Source organism: Panthera leo, chromosome C2 (assembly GCF_018350215.1).
Source record: "Panthera leo isolate Ple1 chromosome C2, P.leo_Ple1_pat1.1, whole genome shotgun sequence".
Classification (NCBI taxonomy): domain Eukaryota; kingdom Metazoa; phylum Chordata; class Mammalia; order Carnivora; family Felidae; genus Panthera; species Panthera leo.
Genome location: NC_056687.1, coordinates 2,290,981 through 2,309,977, shown reverse-complemented (window position 1 = coordinate 2,309,977; position 18,997 = coordinate 2,290,981). Strand labels below are relative to the sequence as shown.

General features: G+C 59.2%; 1 protein-coding gene across 3 annotated transcripts; it reads left to right on the top strand.

Annotated features, from left to right (window-relative positions):
* Positions 1-873: 873 nt before the first annotated feature.
* On the top strand, positions 874-11,323 carry GATD3 (glutamine amidotransferase class 1 domain containing 3). Of its 3 annotated transcripts, XM_042903287.1 has the most exons (8): positions 886-1,103; positions 1,490-1,542; positions 3,240-3,353; positions 4,303-4,422; positions 7,107-7,199; positions 8,533-8,639; positions 9,093-9,249; positions 10,467-10,551. In XM_042903287.1, exons 1-7 carry the CDS (start codon positions 975-977, stop codon positions 9,236-9,238), a joined length of 762 nt encoding a protein of 253 aa, XP_042759221.1. In that variant the 5' UTR covers positions 886-974; the 3' UTR covers positions 9,239-9,249; positions 10,467-10,551. The 3 variants fall into 3 exon arrangements, with proteins under 3 accessions (XP_042759222.1, XP_042759221.1, XP_042759220.1); XM_042903286.1 differs by lacking the exon at positions 8,533-8,639 and having other exon boundaries at positions 888-1,103; positions 10,467-11,323; XM_042903288.1 differs by lacking the exons at positions 8,533-8,639; positions 9,093-9,249; positions 10,467-10,551 and adding an exon at positions 7,659-8,521 and having other exon boundaries at positions 874-1,103.
* The last annotated feature ends 7,674 nt before the right edge of the window (positions 11,324-18,997 follow it).

Here is an 18,997-nt window from a genome sequence, read left to right as displayed (position 1 = left end):
ATCTCTCTGTTCGTGGGTTCAAGCCCCGCGTCAGGCTCTGTGCTGGCGACTCTAAGCCTGGAGTCTGCTTCAGATTCTGTCTCCGTCTCTCTTGCTCTCTCTGCCCCTCCCCCACTCACACGTTGTCTCTCAAAAATGAATAAACGTTTTATACATATGTATATAATATATATATATATATATTACATATAAACTCTTGGACACCTGTTAGTTTGCAAAATAATAGATTAAGGGAAAGTATAATAAAGAACTTATCCAGGCGGCTCACGTGGACTGAATCCAGGATAACAATTAGGTATTTTTAACGGGAGAATTCCAGCTAGTACCTGAAAGAGTCCTGCTATCCCCACTCAGCAAGGATTTAATGCATGGAGACACTGTGCATCCGAGGCAGCGCGCGCCTGCAGCAGAAAACAGACATCCCCGTGGCTGCCCTCGCCCCAAACCGACCCGGGGAGCCTTTCCAACCAAGCTCAACTTGCAGGAAATGCGGAAGGCGGAGCCCCGAGGGGGCTCCCATCCGGATCCCGAGTCAAACACCACGAAAAGACGACTTGAAATGTGAACGTGGGTTATTCGCTATCAAGGAGCTGCTCCCAGGAGTGCGGACAATAACGAAGTCTGGAGTCTGACTCTCTATCGGCCGCGAGCCGCGCCCGACCCGGGTGCCACAGCCCGGCCCAGCTGGGTAGGGGGTGCTTCCCGCCCTGGGGTCCGGGACCCCGAGCCCAGGGCAGCAGCAGCTCCCCGGGGGGCGGGACACGCTACTGCGTCGACTCACGCAGACAACAACCAGCGCACTCGCGGGAGAGGGGCCGGGGCGGGCGGGCGGTGCGCAGGCGCGGCCCCGCCCACCAGCGCGCTCACGGGAGTCTGGGCCGGGGCGGGCGCGTTGTGCGCAGGCGCGAGGCACGCTCGTTCCGTTCAGGCCTCCGCGGTCGCTGGCCCCTGCGACCCAGTGTCCCCGCGCAGTCATGGCGGCGGTCAGGGCTCTGGTGGCGCCCAGGCTGGCGGCGGCCTCCGCGTTCGCGCCGCTCCATGCACTCGCCCCGCGCGCGGCCCTACACAGCTCCGCGCCGCGGCCCCGGGCCAGGGTCGCGCTGGTAAGCGGACTTCGGCGGGCGGGCATGGGGCGGGGCTACCGCCAGAGGTCACGGCCGCTTCTCATCCAGTTCCGCCCGAGGTCGGGCCCTCCTCACCCCCCACCCCCGAGGTCGGGCCCTCCTCACCCCCTCCCCTCCCCCTCCCAAGGTCGGGCCCTCCTCACCCCCACCCCCTCCCAGCACCCCCACCCCCCGGGCCGTCCCCCAGCCCTCCTTCACCTCTGCCCGCGGCGGTTCTTATGGTCCTCACCGTCACCCCACCGAGGCCCGCCCCCTACCTCTCTCCATGCAAGTCCCTTCTTCACGCCCCTCCCCCTGGCCGGCTGCCTCCAGGTGGAGTCCCCCTTGACCGCCCCCCCCCCCCCCCCCCCCGCGCTGTCCCGCAGGTGCTGTCTGGATGCGGAGTCTACGACGGGACTGAGCTCCACGAGGCCTCAGCGTAAGCCCTGAAGGACCCTCTGCCTTTTCCTGAGCCATTTGGAGAAATGTTTGATTAGAAAGGCAGAGGAAACGAGCCACCAGGCAGCCACCAGGCACGGGGAGGCACAAAGCGGGAGCCAGAGATAAGTTCTCTAAGTGCCACCTGCTGTAGCGTTGTCGCTCAGAGACAACCATGTAATACATCTCGTGTTTAACACCCATGGTTAACTTTTATTTTTATTTAAAAAAAAAAAATTTTTTTAACGTTTATTTATTTTTGAGACAGAGAGAGACAGAGTATGAATGGGGGAGGGTCAGAGAGAGAGACACACACACAGAATCTGAAACAGGCTCCAGGCTCTGAGCTGTCAGCACAGAGCCTGATGCGGGGCTCGAACTCACAGACTGCGAGATCATGACCTGAGCTAAAGTTGGACACTTAGCCGACTGAGCCACCCAGGTGCCCCACCCATGGTTAACTTTGAGGTCAGATTGCATCATCATGACTCTAGGGCGATGAACGCCTGGGTGGCTCAGTCGGTTAAGCGTCCGACTTCAGCTCAGGTTATGTCCTTGCGGTTCGTGGGTTTGAGCCCTACCTCTGGCTCTGTGCTGACAGCTCGGAGCCTGGAGCCTGCTTCCGATTCTGTGTCTCCCTCTCTCTCTCTGCCCCTCCCCTGCTCACGGTTTGTGTGTATCTCAAGAAATAAATAAACATTAAAAAGTTTTTAAAAGAAGGCTGTGAGGCACGAGGCAGCCAGGTCAGCTGTGGACAGTGTTTTTGATGTAACCTGTCAGATGTTAGTAGCGTGTGGCTTTTTATTAAAGGCTTCTGTGAGCAGGACTGGTAGATGTCAGATCTGGAGTCGGTGGGCAGGGAGAGTTAGGTCATGGTTGGGGAACCTCTGCCTCCCAAGTGCAGGGCCCAAGCGTACCCAGAGGAGCCTGAGGCCCCTCCCCATCCTGCACCTGCCTGCGTGTGCGGGTGTGGGCACTGGACATGGAGTGGTCTTTGGAGTGGGCAGAGCTGGCAGAGGGCCAGGAGAGCTGGCAGAGCGGGGCTCGGAGCAGGGGCACGAGAAAGCAAGCGGGCTGCGTGAAACCTCCGGGGTGTGGGCAGGGAGCCCTGTGTGGAGAACCCTGCAGGTTACAAGGACGAGAGCCTGAGTCCCAGGGTGGTTCTACCGGGTCACCCACCTCATGTCTCCTCCTCTGAAAGGGGGACAGTGAGAGCCCCGTGTCTGGGACAGATTTGGACTTGTGCCTGGCACACAGCAGCCCTCAGGGAGACCTGCGTATCTCTCTCCCAGCCCTGTGACTATCATGGGAGAGGCGGGAGAGAGCGAGTGTCGTGACCGGCAGCCCCCCTCAAACCCTTGAGGGCTGCGTTGATTGGCCTGTGGGAGGAAGACCGCCCTGAAGCAGCCTGGGGTCCAGGCTGGGACACCAGTCGAATCACCCGTCCCTGCACCCCGGTTTGTAAAGGGAGCCTGGGGACTAGCTGGGCTCTGCAGGCTAGTTCAGGGACAGCGAATCTGGATTGTGGCCGTTTGGGTCATCGGCAGGCCAGCTATAACTTTTTGTAAAGCAAGTAGGATATTAAGGTGCACGAGAGACTTCTGCAGGGCGCTCTGCAAAAACCCTGCTTGTAGAAACACGCTAAGAGGTAAAGCTGGGTTGGGCATGTTTCAGTTCTGTGTGATTTTTTCCATGCAGGGTACTGGTTCACTTGAGTCGTGGCGGGGCTGAGGTCCAGATCTTTGCTCCTGACGTCCCTCAGATGCACGTGATTGACCACACCAAGGGGCAGCCTTCTGAGAGCGAGACCAGGTGTGATCCTGCTCCTCCGTCCTGGAATGTGGGCACGGGCCTGGTACAAACGCCCTGAGAGCCGGCATGCTGGGTGGCTTTGTCCTGGGGGGGACCCTGCCTGTGCTCTGAGTTCTGAACTCAGTCATTCAGAGCCCCCGTCCTCAGGCTGTCCTGTGGTCGTGCTGTTGTTATCTTTTAATGCCTACCAAAACACGGAAAGGATAGAAAATTCCGGCTAAGTTCCTCCTGTCTTTGTTTTGATCCACTTCTACTTTTTTTTTTTTTTTGTACTATTTATACACTAGGTGGGGCTTGAATTCACAACTCTGAGATCAAGAGTCATCCCCCCACCTTTGTTTTGGTCAAGGCTGTGCCTCCCAGCTGGGTCTCGTGCCGTGTTCACCTGTTTGGGCCCCAGATCTCTGATCTGGTTCGAAACGGTGTTTCTGTCACTGAGGCCTGTGCGGTCTTTGTGCTCTCAGAGCCTTCCTTCTCCTCCAGTCTTGCTCCAGTGCAGGGACGGCCACACTTGCCCGCCGGCTTCACACAGGGGGCGCTCTTTCTCCTGGGAGCTGGTGTCAGCCGCCCCCCCCCCCCCCCCCTCCTTTTCTGCCTGGGACACTGGTCCTGGTTGCAAGGCCTGGGGGAGCACGGCACGGCGCCTACTGTGGCTGACCCTGGTTTCCTTCGCTTACCTGTGCGGCACCTTGGCCTTCCCCTGCTCTGTCCTGTCTTTCATCCGTCCCCAGTTCTGAGCACTCCAGATGCTCCAAATGGCCGTGTCGCCTTCTCTAGGTCCTGACCTTGAGTGCAAGTGCTGGTGCACTTCCCTGGCCCGAGTACATGTTTTCTTGTCCTGTGGTAGTGTTCCCCCTCACCCCCACCCCCCACCCCCCCCCCACCCCCGCCCCGTTTTGTAGTCTGCAGGCTAAAGTTTGCTTCAGGCCTCTTTTGTGTTCTGTCCCAGGAACGTTCTGACGGAGTCTGCAAGGATCGCCCGCGGCAAGATCACCGACCTGGCCCGGCTCAGCGCGGCGGATCACGATGCTGCCATCTTCCCTGGAGGCTTCGGAGCCGCCAAAAACCTGTGCGTGTGGGGTCTCTGGGGTGTTCGCTTTTCACCTGTAGCGAAGCCGGGGACGGAGACGGGGTGGGGACGCGAGCAGCCGTTGGGGAGCTCAGGTTCCAAAGGGCTGCGCGGAGCTGGTCTGTGACAGGGAACCGGCGTAGCTTGGGGCTTAGGTCAACAGTTAGCCAGACGTGCTTTTTCCTGTCACTTCTCCCAGAATGCTCCTGGGCTGCTGCTGCGGGGGTGGGGGGCGGGGGGGGTTGGGGCTTTCTCTGATCTAACCCTGTGCCGTGCCGGTCTCCGTGTCCGTGTGAAGCTGCTGTTCCGGTGGGCCGTTCAGATGCTGGTCCCAAGTGGAAAGGTTTTGCTCTCTGGTTGTCACCCTGGTAACTAGATCTGCAGCCGGGAGGGCTCGCTCTGGCCTGACGTCCTGTGGGTTTTAGATCCTCTTTCTGTGCGCGTCCCGGAAGCTCTCTGCGCACTGGCCTCGCCATCCAGCACATCCGTTCCGAGGCGGCTCTGCCACAGCCGTCGTGGGTGGGAAGCCGGAGGGGGGGGAGGGCGGGGGGGGGTGCAGGTGCCTTGGGTCCTCGTGCTCACTGCCTCCCTCGCCCTGTTGGCTTGGCTGGCCAGTGCCACCCCCCCCCCGCCGCGGTGCAGCAGCTCCCTGGCTGCCTCTGTGGGTGCCGTGCAGCCAGACGTCAGGTTCCCTGATGTGTACGCTGACCCCTGGCGGCTCCCCTCTGCCTGCAGACATCTGAACAGCTTTCGTCCACATCCCAGCCCTGCGTTCCCAGCCCCTCGTGGCAGTGCCTCCCGCTCCTGTCCACTTTGTCTTCCAAAAACCAGCCTTTCAGGCGACTGCCACCTTCACACACCTCTCGGCAGTAGGTGGCAGAGTTGTTGGCTGGACTTCCTCTTCTGCCAGACCGAGGTTTTTTCGTCGGGAGGACGAGCCTTATCTGTGACCCTTAGCTCCTCCCTGAGGATGAGGGCACATTGGGGGTCTGTCGGGGTTGTGTCCCCGGCACAATTGACCACCCACGCTCGGTTAACTACAAACAGACACAAGGCGCGCTGGGCTGTCGGTGGGTCCGTGTCTGTGTGCCCGTGTCTGTGCGCTCAAGGAAGCAGTGGCCTTGGGTCAGTGCTGTTGTCTGAACCCACTTCCCTGGGGAAAGCTGTGGCTTATGGTCTCTTGCCGGTTTTTCCCAACCTTTCTAGAAGTCAGGCAGGCTCCCGTGTCCTTGGTCTCCGAGGCTGCGGCTGCTGTGGTTGTTGGTTGTGCAGTGTGCACGCGGGAGGCTAGTTCGCTGGGGATGCGAGTTCACAGCGGGAACCGGGTTCCTCTCCTGTGGGGCCTCAGGCTCCTGCCCGGCCGTGTTTCCTCCGCCAGAGGTTCATACGCGTGGTCGTGTTAAACTAATGAGGTGGAGGTGTCTTAAGCTCAGTGATTTGGACTTTGTGTTTTCCGCCAACGCGGTGGCTTGTCGGTGGCCCTCTAACCACCTCACAGCCACACACGCAGATCCCTTTGGGTAGACGACCCAGCTCTGACGGACACCCGTGTTTCCAGTTCCCCTTTTGTCTTGAAAGCTGTTTGGAGGTACAGTTGACATGTGTGTAAAGAGTAAAGTTGAGGGGCGTCTGGGTGGCTCAGTCGGTTGAGCGTCCGACTTCGGCTCAGGTTGTGGTCTCGCAGTTCATGAGTTCGAGCCCCGTGTCGGGCTCTGTGCTGACAAACAGCTCAGAGCCTGGAGCCTGCTTCAGATTCTGTATCTCTCTCTCTCCCCCTCCCCTGCTCATGCTCCGCTTGTCTCTCAAAAATAAACAAATGTTAAAAAAAAATTAAAAAAAAAAAAAGTGGGGCGCCTGGGTGGCTCAGTCGGTTGAGCGTCCGACTTCAGCTCAGGTCACGATCTCACAGTCCGTGAGTTCGAGCCCCGCGTCGGGCTCTGTGCTGACAGCTCAGAGCCTGGAGCCTGCTTTGGATTCTGTGTCTCCCTCTCTCTCTGCCCCTCCCCTGCTCACGCTCTGTCTCTCTCTGTCTCAAAAATAAATAAAAACCTTAAAAAAAAAAGTAAAGTTGGCTGCGTTTGGACATGCACGCACCCCAAGGATGCAGCAGCCCCTCAGGTGGCACACCTCCCTCACGCCCACCGTTGTCCGGTCCCGGGGCTGTGACGCTGCCGTGGACCTCCCAGGACGGAGGAGCCGCGTGTGCAGAGCGGACAGCCCAGAGACGGGGCTCGTGGCAGGGAGCGTGTCCTTTGGGATTCGGTGGGTGTGACCAGTTGCCTCCCAGAGCAGTGTGGGTGCACACCCGCCAGCTGTAGGAGGGGGGCCACGCCGGACGCCTCCGCGGTCATCGCCGCAGTGACAGAAGCCGTGTGTCATCTCACCTGCGCTTCTCGCCTGGTCAGTGGGGGGCCTGCTGGCTTTAGGTCCACGGCCTGCGCACCTGTCACCTTCGGTTCGCTGTGGCATCTGCTGCCCTCCTCCGCTGCCGTTTTTGCTTCTTTCTGACATAAAGTTAGAAAAAAACACGTACGTGTAATTGTACAAAACACACAACACACACGTGAACTGCTTGTCGCGGGTGCTGGGGAGGGAGCAGAGCCACACGTAACGTCTGCGGGGTAGGGTTGGAGGCGCCCCAGGCTGGTGGACACCAAACTGTGAGAGGCCTCTTCTCGTGCTAGGAGCACCTTCGCCGTGGACGGGAAAGACTGCAGAGTCCACAAAGACGTGGAGCGCGTCCTGAAGGAGTTCCACGAGGCTGGCAAGCCTGTCGGGTACGTAGGGGTGGGGAGTGCAGGGCTGCACCGTCCTGAAAGCCTGTTTTCGCTGAGGGGTTCACAGGGCGTCCTAGGCACCTTCCAGCTCGGAAAATTCTGTAGTTGTGTGCTTAGGTCAGTATCACTTGGTGACTTCACAGGAAAGAGAGCTTCTAGGAGGTTCCCCAGTCAGTCCTTCCCTGACCGCCAGCCTTTTCCAGTGCTCATTCTCCTCTCCTGACCTCTGCCTCCTGTCCTTGCTCCGGGCAGGCTGGAGCCAGTCACACACGAGCACCGCTCCCCAGCACCTTCCTCTGGGCCTGCACGCTCATTGCGTGCTTGGGTCTTTCACACTTGTCTGCACACCCAAACTCACCGGACCTTGCTCTTGTCGAGGTCCGAGTTCCTGGGTCCTGGCAGGGGGTGAGGCCGGCCACACCTGCCACCAGGAGCACGATGGTGCCCCCCTGTTGCCAGATCTGAGCCCCTGAGACTCGGCTTCCACGGACGCCTGGCCCCTGCTCTGACGAAGGTCGGTGTTTGTCCGTGTCAGTGCGCCGGAGCGTGCAGAGTGCGCGGCTTCGGGTCTGCTGGTTGGAGAGACTCCCTCGGGAGCTCTGCGGTGAGAGATGCAGTGAAGACAGCTCATTGTGGTATAGACGGGAGCACTCCAGATCCCCTCTGACATCTGTGTGAACAGGGCTGTGTTAGAACCCTCCCACCTGGATGGGATACAGCGCCTGGCAAGGACAGTCCCCGCCCAGTCACTCTGCGGGGAGCCCCCTCCTCACGAACAGGGCCGGCCTCGGGTCTGCAGGTCGGGAGCATGTCTGCTCGCACGGTGCCTTCTCAGTCCCGGGCCTGCTCGGAAGAGACAGCAGGTGACGGCCGTGCTCCACGCCTCTCTCCCCCAGAATGCTGTCACTGGAGCGGCACCCACTTCTGTGGGCCGAGCGCTAAGGGGGACCCTAGCGCCCTGCTTGTCATGAGCACAGGTGGAAGCAAGGGGTCCCGGTGGCTCGGCCGCCTGTGTGTATGTCCTCTGACCTCCGTGCAGGAACGGTCCCGGCAGGGGCCTCTGTCCGGAGCACGTGGCTTTGGCTTGCTTCGGTGTCCACAGCCCAAGACCAGCACGGTCGGCCACACAGACAGCCCCACTTGAGGGCCGATGCCGCCGGGTGTCTGTGCAGGCTCACGACACAAGACACTCTGGAGACACTAGGTCCAGGGACTGTGTCAACTTGGTGGCTGGGGGAAATTTCTGTCCGGGGTTTCTAAGTAGGCGGGTTAGCTGTGGGGTTTGAAGCACTGTGTAAGTTTGTTTTGATGACACTTTTTCGTGGCTTGTTAGGATACCTCCTACGTGGGGCCTTTACAGGCCGCGCAGGAGAACCAGCTGGGTGCTGTGGAAGATGAGCCAGAGGAGAGGCCTGTGTGGGAACACGGCGGCCCAGAGAGGTCTGGGCGGTGGCTGGAAGGGTTGTGGACCCCGGGTGAGGAGAGGGCAGTCCCCGACAGCCACACGCTGGGGCGGCCCGGCCCACAGCCGCTATGGTGGATGGCCCGTGTGCCCCCTGAGGGCGCGCTGACACGGGCAGGGCGCCGGTGTGATGTCTGGTGCCCAGAGGTCTGGTGTGGCTGAACCACCGTGCTCGGGAGCGACTGGTCGGGAGTGCCTCCTGACCGCGGCCCGTAGGGGAGTGAGCGGAAGCTCGTGTCACCTGCGACACCCCTCGCCCCGTTGGCCACGGCCGCCCCAGGCGGCCCGGCTTCCACCTCTCAGCTGCCAGGCCCCTCTGGCTAGTGTTGGCACTCATCCTCGAGGTCAGGGAGGTTTGCGTGCCTTGCTGCGCCCCCTGGCCTGGCATCCACTCGTGTGGTCCCGAGCTGACCCTGTCCTTCACTCTTCAGCTTGTGCTGCATTGCTCCCGTTCTCGCAGCCAAAGTGCTCCGCGGCGTCGAGGTCACCGTGGGCCACGAGCAGGAGGAAGGCGGCAAGTGGCCCTACGCGGGGACCGCAGAGGCCATCAAAGCCCTGGGCGCCAAGCACTGTGTGAAGGGAGTGACCATATCCTTTCTGGCAGCCAGGGTGGCGGTGGTGGTGGCTCCGGGGACCCCTCCTCTGGCTCTTGAACCGGGAGCTGCACTGCCGGGGGCACCTGGGAGCACATGCGTGACACGTGTAGGGTCCGATGCCGGCACGTGTCCCTCCCTGGCCGTGTTTCCAAGTCGGCCTGGTGGATGCGGGCTGGGTTCGGCACACCCCAGGCACACAGGGCCACCTGGTCAGGCGAGCGGTCGGCCTCGGGCTCGACGGGGATGGCTTTCTGGGTGGGAGGCTGGGAGCTGCCTGCCAGTGAGGGGAGTGAGCTTGCGCCCCACGGTGGGGTGGAGGCTGCCCGTGGATGGGAGCAGTACCGGGGGGTTTCCTGGCTTTGGTGGAAGTTCCCTGGTGGTGTGGACAGGAGCCAGCCCGGTGGCCTCATTTGTCCCTGATCCTCCTGCGGGTGCCCGAGCATTGTGCACACAGAGCCTCAGGCCAGGGCCGACCACGACCCAGGTCCACACCTGGACCCAGACCCAAGGAACAGAGCAGCACGGTGTCCCGGAAGGTGCCGGAGACAACACCGTGACCCTGGGTGTCTGTCTCGAAGGTGCTTTTCTCTCCTTGGAGGGCTGTTTGGCTTACAGACAGTTTCGGTTAAGTGCCCACCTCCCTCCTGCGCAGAGTGGCCGGCCCACCCAGCAGCTGTGTGGGTGGAGCTGGCCCGGGGCCTTTGCAGTAGGTCCAGGAGGGCACCTTATAGGGAGGGGGCAGGGCCAGTCCCATCAGCGCTTGGCGTCTGCCCGACCAGGGCGAGAGCTCGGCTTGTGTCGGGGGCGGGTCCTGGGTCGGACTGGCCTCTTGTGGCGGATGCTCGCAGCGGCTCTCTGTTCAGGTTTCTCAGACGAGGTTGCTGTGGGGCCGGCGCTCCTGGGTGCGCAGCCCAGGTCTGCGGGCGGGCCTGGGTCCCGTGGGGCCTGCCACCGTGAGGGGTCCGAGGAAACCGGCGCTGGGCTCACCGAGGTCGGGACGCGTGTGCTCTGGTTACGGGGTGTGAGTGGCACGGGACGTGGACCCTGGCCGCGGGGACTGCGGCAGGAAGGATCCCCCATTTGGAGCTCCATCGAGAAGGGCGGCGGAGCACACTCTGGGGGTGGGCGGGGGCGGGGGTCAGGGTGGCGCTTCACGCCCGCCACCCGTGTGTCCTTGCCGGGTGACCGTTTTCCGTAACTTCCGTGCACGAAGCTCACGTGGACCAGAAGAACAAGGTGGTCACGACCCCGGCCTTCATGTGCGAGACGGCGCTCCACCACATCCACGACGGGATCGGGGCCATGGTGAAGAAGGTGCTAGAACTCTGTGGGAAGTGACAGCGCCGTGAGCCCCGCCTCCTCCACCAGGTGGAGCTAGTGGCCTGGCTTCCCGTGCTGCCTGCCGTGTGGCAGGAATTCGGTTCTCTGCTTGCATCTATGGGTGCTTTCTGTCTGAAGAGGAATCCTTGGCTGGGGTCGGCGGACGGCGTTCCTTCCGCTCGGTGGAGGCAGGCGGGGCCCGCGCTGAGCCTGCGGCTGGTACCTGCTTGGTGCCTGCGGGCGCAGGGGCGGCTGACATCCTCCTGTGACAGAGATTAAAATGGGACCTGCTCTTTCAGGAGAAGAATTGGGGCACGACATCCCACACTCTTAGGTTTGGCCGGCTGTAGGGTCCTTGGTGTCTGGGGGGAAGAATTTTTAAGTTGGTGGGTCTGGTAATTAGGAAACCACGTCACTGAACTTCTTGGTGATTGAGAACTCTGTAACTTGGAGTAACGCGTTCAAAAATGACACGGGGGCTTCATTTGAGGCCGGGGGAGTTTGCTTTCCCAAATGGACGCTGGGACGGCCGCGTGTTGGGCCTCCTGAAGCTGGCACGCGGGAGCCCAAACCAGGGCTCTAGCTTTCCCGAGAAAGGGGGGGAGGGTGTGGCAGCCGGTCTGTGTGGTCGGCCTGCTGGGCGGAGACCGTCGGGTTGGTCCCAGGCCACGAGCAACAAACCGGGCAAGAATCCGGTGTCGGATGTACAGAGCAGGGGCAATAAAGCATCTTGTAGCCGCACTAGCCGGTGTCTGTCGTGCGTGTGCTTCTGTTTTGGGGAGAAACGTCGAGGGCGGCATCTGGGTGCAGGGCAGGCTCCACCCCCTGTGGCACATCCCTCCTTCTGTCCGCCTCCCGTGACCCCCGGGAGGGTGTCCCCGCACGCAGCTGCCATTGCGTCCGTCTGTGCCTCATTTGCTTTTGAGAAAGCTGCGGGGGTCGGCATAGCGGGCCGTTGAGTGTGGTGCAGCCGACGCCGAACTGTGTGGGTGCTGGCCTGGGAACGGGGCACCGAGGCACAGGCCCCCCACGCCACCCTTCAGCACCCTCTGCTGCCGTGAGAGGTAAGTGACAATGAGCCTTGTGGTTTTCCGGGCTTGGAGGGGAGCACGGAGAGCAGGGCCTGTGGACAGGGCAGTAATGCCTGATCGCGTGCTCCCCGGTCCCCCCGCTCGCCTGGTGTCTGTGCCAGCCGGCCGCGACGTTTCCGGCCCTTCCTCCGTGGGCACTCCGTTCTCTGCGGCCTGACCTTCCCCCGCTGAAGCAGGAGCCCCCTCGGCACACCCACCGGCACCAGCCTCGCTGGCCGGGATGGTCCTTGCCCTGTGTGCTGTCCCGGGGCCCGTCAGGGGTCAGGTCACAGACGACCACCTCTCTCTTAAGAAACTTGTCTGTGGAAACACTTGTTCCCTGTACACCTGTGCACGTGGGGGGGGGGGGGCTGGATCACCAGCGTGTGGCTCACAGAGTTATCACAAGGCGAACACAGCTGTGGAACCAGAGGACCCGTCCCTGCCACACACACACACAACCCCCCCCCCCCGCCCGCCACCAGGGATGGTGCACGTCTTGGCTCTGTGTACAGGCTTTTCCCTGTGGAAATGTTCCCAAATGGGCTTCTCCACTGGGGCTTTCCCATGTCGCCCGAGCGCTGCCTTCACGAATGTCCTTGTCGGTGTTTTGGCGCGTGTCGCGGCCCCGGCTGTTGCCACATCCAGGGGTGAGGCCGCCGGGTTGCAGGGATGTTTCGAGCTTGGCTTTAGTGGGGAGGGTCCATGTGGCGCTGGGGCCTGGCCGGCCTCCTCTGTGTCCTCCCCGCCACCTGGTGGGCATGGATGGCGTGGCCCTTGGTTTTTTTCTGGTGTCTCCTTGACGTCCGCTGAGGCCCATCGCCTTTTGTCTATTTCTCGGCCTTCTGACGATCTGGTTTGGTGAAGCACGTGGTTAGGTTTTTCATTGAAGCTACTCGTGCGTTCTGGTTACACGTCCTCCGTGGGTACGTAGGCTGCACGTGTCTACTCCCTTTTCTTCCTCAAGGGGCCGTGACGAGCAGCCCCTCCCAGTGCTTGTGCAGGCCCGTCCCCCGCCCTCCCCGGTGTGTGGGGTTGTCTTGAACTTCGCTCCCCAGGTCAGGAAGGCGTCTTCCCGCTCCCTGTTGTCTCTCTCCACCCGTATGTCAGTGGTCTGTCTGGAGGCCGCGTTTACGAATTCACCTGCTCTGCGGGCCGTGCACGGTGGCCCGGGAGCAGTCCCCACGTGGCCACGGCGCCCCCGGGAGCTGGGCCCTGCGCGGGGGTCGCCGCTGGCACCGCCTGGAGCCCCCTCCCACCTCCGCCCGCTCGGGGGTCTCCCCACGGGGCTCGGGTGACGTCAGGTGGTGCGGGACCCAGAGCCCGTGCTCAAGAAGTGGCAGGCTGGCTGGCTGTCACCTCCTCTCGCTGTGCTTCCCCGGAGGGGCCCTAGAAGGGGCGGGGAGAACGTGAGGGATGGTCCCCACGGAAGTGCTTGTGTGATGGCGTAGCGTTCGCACAGTTCTGCGTGCTGGCCGTCGCCGTCCATCCTGTCCCTTTTCAAAGAGACGAAGTATCTGCTCTCCCAGTTCAGAAGGACACGCGCGCCTTTCCTCCTAAAATCCTGCCACCGCGATGCGTGCGGTGACCGCCAGCGTGTGTGGCTTCCACGTGCCAGAACCCGGCGGCACTCGCACCCGCTCACTTAATCCTTGCGGCAGCCGTGGGAGGGGGCCCGGATTGCCCCACGCTGAAAGGTCAGGCGGAAGGACCCGCGTTGGAGCCCGTGCTCTGGAAGTAAACCCCAAGCGTCGGGAAAGCCCGGAGAGTAGCCCAGCGGACCGGAACCAAGGGGGTGCGGCCATCTCTTCATTGACGATGAACGAGTGCCTCCTGCGTGGCAGGCACTGTCCCGGGGGTGGGGGGACAGGTGAATGCGAGGTGGCTGGCCGTGTGTGAACAACGTTCCAGATGGAACCCCGGAACCTACGGCCAGAGAGTTAATTCAAGGGCGGCGCCGGCGTGGGGCGGCAGAGGGTACGGGTGACGTGGCTGGTGTCCGCGACAGGGCGGTTCCGGTGCCCAGAAGGCCCTTGACACAGAGGACAGGCTGAGGAGGATGCCCGTGGCTTGGGCCCTGCCCCCGCGGGGCCTCTCTTCACCTGTCCTGTCCCCTCCACCCAGAAAGCCCAGCGCCCCTGGCCCCTCGGCTCCTTGCTTTAACATCAGCCCCCAGAAGGCGTCCCACACCCCCTGGCCCGCTGTTGTGAGCTCGTGCTCTGTATCTACGCGTTACAGGTTTCTCATCTGCTCTCTGCATGGGCCAGGGGTTCCGGGAAGGAAGACACCAGCCTCATACGTGTACCAGGAGCCCCAAGGAGGGTAGGCTTGGCCTGAATGTACCGGTGGATGCCCGCCCTCAGCCCAGCTCCAGGGCCCCCTTCCTCACCCCTCCCCACCTCTGAGCGACACCTGCTTTTCCTGCATTTCTTCTGCAAGGCTTCCCTTGGTAGCACTGTTTGCTCGGTACTGACTGTTTTCTAGAGCAATTTTAGGTTCACAGCAAAATTGACAAGGGCTCCCTTACACCTGCTGCTCTCAGATATGCATAGACCCCCCCCCCCCCCATTATCACTGTCTCCCACTGGGTGGTGCCTCTTGCGAACCTGCACTGACACGTCATCGTCGCCCACAGTTTACGTCAGACCCACTCTCGGTGGTGCGCATTCCGTGGGTTTGGACAAATGTGTAATGTCACGCAGCTCCCGCTACGGTGTCTTACAGGGTAGTTGGTGCTGACGGTTTTCTGTGCTCTATTTATCCCTCCCTCCCTTCTCAGCCCCTGGCAACCCCTGACCTTGCTGTTGTCTCCATGGTCCCGCCTTTTCCAGGGCGTCGCACAGATAGAATCGTACAGGATGCAGCCTTTTCAGATTGGCTGCTGTCTCTTAGTGAGATGCACCTGCGGACCCTCCGTGTCTTCGTGGCGTGACGGCCCGCTCCTTCTTAGCGCCGAATACCATCCCGTCGTCTGGACGCACCCGTGTGTTTGCCCATCACCTCCCGAAGGGCACCTTGGTTGCTTCCAAGGTCTGGCAGTTATGAATAAAGCTGCCGTAAACATCCGCCTGCGGGTTGTCGTGTGGACGTGAACGTTCACCTCCTCTGGGTAGACCTCAAGGAGCACGGCCCCTGGGTCGTATGGTCAGAGCGTGTTCGGTTTTGTAAGAAACCGGCAAACCTTCCTCCGCGGCGGCTGCCCCTCTCTGCTTTCCCGCCAGCAGTGAGGGAGCGTTCCTTCTGCTCCGCGTCCCCGCCAGCGATCCGTGTTGTCGGGGTTCCGGGTTGTGGCCGTTCTCACGGGTGCACAGTGACGTCGTTGTCGTTTTCATTTTCGTTTCCCTGATGACGTGTGATGTCTGTATGTCTTCTCTGGTGAGGTGTCTCTTCAGGTCTTTTGGCCATTTTAAAATCTGTTGTTCATTTTGTTGAATTTAAAAAGTCCTGTGGGGGCGGGCGCCTGGGTGGCTCAGTCGGTTAAGCATCTGACTTCGGCTCGGGTCATGATCTCACAGCTCGTGAGTTCGAGCCCCGCGTCGGGCTCTGTGCTGACAGCTCGGAGCCTGGGGCCTGCTTCGGATTCTGTGTCTCCCTCTCTCTCTACCCCGCCCCTGCTCATGCTCTGTCTCTCTCTGTCTCAAAAATAAATTTAAAAAATATAAAAAAAAAAAAAAAAAGTCCTGTGGATATTAGCACTTTGTCAAAGTCTCCTCAGTTGGTGGCTTGTGTTCTCACACTTGGCGGGCTCTTTGGCAATGTGCTTGTTTTTACTGTGAATGAATTTTAGTTTATCAGTTATGTCCTTCACGGATTGTACCTTCAGTGTTGACCTAAGAAGGCTTCACCGTCTGGGCCGACCACGCTTTCTCTGATGTCATGTTCTAGGAGTTTTATAGTTTGGCCTTGCACATTTATGCCTGTGACCCATTTTGAGTTCATTTTTGTGAAGATTTGGTTTTTTGCATGTGAATAGTCAGTTGTTCGTGTACCCTCTGTAGAATAGACAGTTCTCCCACTATATTGTTTTTGCACCTTTGTCCGAGTTCGGTTGTTTTTGCGTGGATCTATTTCTGGGCTCTCTGTTCTGTTCCGTTGGTCTGTTTAGCTGTGCTGGTACCAGCACCACATTGTCTTGATAATGGTGGCTTTATAGGAATTTTTGGAGTTGGGTAGTACCAGTGTTTTAACTTTCTTCTTCTTTTTTTAAAATATTTTAGTTTTGAGAGAGTGTGCGCGAGGAGGGGAGGGGCAGAGAGGGAGGGAGACACAGAATCCGAAGCAGGCTCCAGGCTCCAGGCTCCGAGCTGTCAGCACAGAGCCCCACGCGGGGCTCGAACCCCCGAACTGCGAGATCATGATCTGAGCCGAAGTCGGATGCTTAACCGACTGAACCCCGAGGCACCCTGCCGTTTCATTGATTTCTGCTCTAATTTTTATTACATCTTTGTTTGTTTTGGATTTACAATATGCTTTTCCTTTTCAGATTTTCTAAGGTGGAAGTTCTGATTGTTCATCTCAGATCTTTTTTTATTTTCTAGCATATGTATCCGATGCTATAAATTTCCTTCTGAGCTCTGCTTTTGGTGCATCCCACGTATTTTGATAAGTTCAGATTGTCATTTAGTGTGAAGTATTTTTAACTTTCTCTTGAGACTTGTTTGATCCCTGTGTTATTTACAAGTGTGTTGTCCAGTCTCCAAGTATTTAGGAATTTCAGTTGTCTTTCAGTTACTGATTTCTGGTTGAATTCCACTGTGGTCTGAGAGCAGACATTGTATGGTTTCCATTCTGTTAGATTTGTTGAGATGTATTTATGGCCCAGAACGTGGTCTGTCTTGGTGAGTGCTCCGGTGAGCCTGAGAGGAAAGTATTTCCTGCCGCTGTTGGATGAAGCGGTCACAGATGTGCCCAATGTCCAGTTGATGGATGGTGGCGTTGAGTTGGACTGTGTCCTTACAGATTTCCTGCCTGCTGGATCTGCCCTTTTCTGAGACAGGCCTTTTGAAGCCTCCAGCTGTAGCAGTGGGTTCATAATTTCTCCTTGCAGTCTATCTGTTTTTGCCACGTGTAGTTTGACACCCTGTTATCAGGCACATTTATGGTAAGGGTTGTTATGTCCTCTTGGAGGATTGACTGTGTTGTCATGATGTAATACCCTTCTTTATTCCTGCTAATTCCCTCGGTTCTAAAATGCTGTGTCTGAAATTAATAAGGCTACTTCCACTTTTGGTTAGCATTTACATGGTATGTGTTTCTTCATCCATTTACTTTTAACCTAAATGTGTTTCTGTATTTAGAGTAGGTTTCTTCTAGACTACCGATGGTTGAGCTGTGTCTTTTGATCCACTCTGACGATCTCTGTCTTTCTGTTGGTGCACTTGGACCCTGGACATTCACAGAGGTAACTGGTGGAGTTGGGTGACTGCCTGCCATCCTTGTTTCTCTGTCGCCCTTGGTCTTTGTCCTGTTTTTGTCCTCCACTCTCTTTCTGCCTTTCATGGTTTTAACTGAGCAGGTGATATGGTTCCATTTTCTCTCCTTTCTTAGCATCTCAGGTTACTTCTCTTTTACCTTTTTCGGTGGTTGCCCTGCAGCTTGCCATACATTTACAGCTAATCCTGATCCCCTTTCGGATAACGCTGCCTGCTCCCAGGTACAGGGGCCCCTTATGGTAACACGACCATCCCGCTCCTCCCTCCCCTGCCTCGCACAGTGCCGTCGTTCATTTCACATGCTCCTCAGTCACCGCGACTACCCTCCTTGCTGTTACTTTGAACGAACTGCTGTTAGATCAAGTAAGGAAAAGAGAAATACAATTTGTAACTTTTCCTTCAGTGACTTATGTTCCTTTAAGGAGATTTTAATGTTTCTTGCAAGGCAGGTCTACTGGCAACAGATCCCCTCAGTTTTTGTCTGAGAAAGATGATTTCCCAGGGTGTAGACATCTAAGCTGGTGGGCTTTATCTCTCAACCCTTTTAAATATTCACTGCACCGTCTTCCCGTCACATGGTATCTGGGGAGACACAGGAGGTCGTTCTTTGCTCCTTGGTCGGTAAGCTGTTTTTTTCTTCTCTGGCTTCTTTTCAAGACTTTCTTGATCTCCTGCAGTCTGAATATGACAGGCCTAGTTAGAGATTTGTGGCCTGCCGCCTTGAACATGCTCTACGCTGAGGGCAAGGCTGAGCCCCTAGGCACTGCTCCCAGCAGCACAGACTGTTCTGGAAAGGCGGCCCTGGCTCTAGCCCAGCAGATGCTGCAGTGTCTCCTCTCTGACGCACAGAAGCAGGAAGGTTGTGTGGCTTTGGACGTTCTCACTGGCTCTTGTTGGATCTGGAAGTGCTTCCCCCGTGTGAGAAAGGAGTGTGAGAAAGGAGTGGGCGTGCGCGGCGGGAGGGCGGTGCCACAGCTGTGCCGGCCTGGGCGGGTGGGAGGCGCTGGCCGCACAGAGTCCAAGGCCGAGTGCTCCCTAGGGGCGGGGAGCGGGAGCCCCAGAGGCCCTGCTCCGGGTGGCGAGCTGGGGTGCCCGAGTCTGGCAGCTGCACTGGTGAGCAAATGCCCGCAGACACACTTGCAGTCTGGGGCCGACCAGCCCAGATTGTGGACTCACACAACCACGAACAGATAAAATGATGTTTTAAGTAAGTCACGAGGCTTCAGGGTAGTTTGTTACTCAGAAGAGGTGACTGATAGGCCCCGGCCCAGGCTGGGCTGGGGACCTGTTCCATCCCCCGATCCAGGGGTCTGTGCCTCTGGCTGAGCCCCAGGGGGTGGACGGGGCTATTCTTGTTCATAGGGGGGCAGAGTCCCCCGCATAGGGCCTGGTGTGAGGTGTGCCCTGAATCGGTACCTGTGGGCTCGACAGGTAAATTCTGTACCCCAGGGCTTGCACGACTGCTCAGGTCGGACAGCAGGGGTTGGGGTCTGGAGAGTCAGCAGATCTCCCAGACACCGCATCCGGGCAGGCGGTAGAAACAAGGAAGTGGGTGGATGGCCGGGTCACAGCCCGCCCGTGGCTGGGGCGCAGGGAGGCCCATGCCTTGGCAGTCCACGGTGGGACTGGCCGTCTGTAACTTGAGACCGTCCTACCTGCGCTGGGGCCTGGCCCCCTGCTGTGCCATGTGCTGCTCCCTCACCCCCGCCACCCCCACCACCCCCACCCCCACCCCCACAGGCTTGGGCTCTGAGGATCAGGAGGAGGGAGAACGGGGGAACTGCCAGGCGAGAGTGCCGCGGGGTGAGTCCTCGGCTGGCGTCAGGGCGCCATGGCACTGGAGTCACCCTGCCACGGTTCCTGGCCAGGCTGCTGTCTTGTCAGGCTTTCCTTTGTTTTTGTTTTTGTTTTTTTTTAA

Coding starts and splice junctions, on each gene's coding strand:
- GATD3 (XM_042903286.1), top strand. CDS start 975: ATGGCGGCGGTCAGGGCTCTGGTGGCGCCCAGGCTGGCGGCGGCCTCC. Junction 1,543..3,239: donor GAGCTCCACGAGGCCTCAGC/GTAAGCCCTGAA, acceptor TTTTCCATGCAG/GGTACTGGTTCACTTGAGTC. Junction 3,354..4,302: donor CCTTCTGAGAGCGAGACCAG/GTGTGATCCTGC, acceptor GTTCTGTCCCAG/GAACGTTCTGACGGAGTCTG.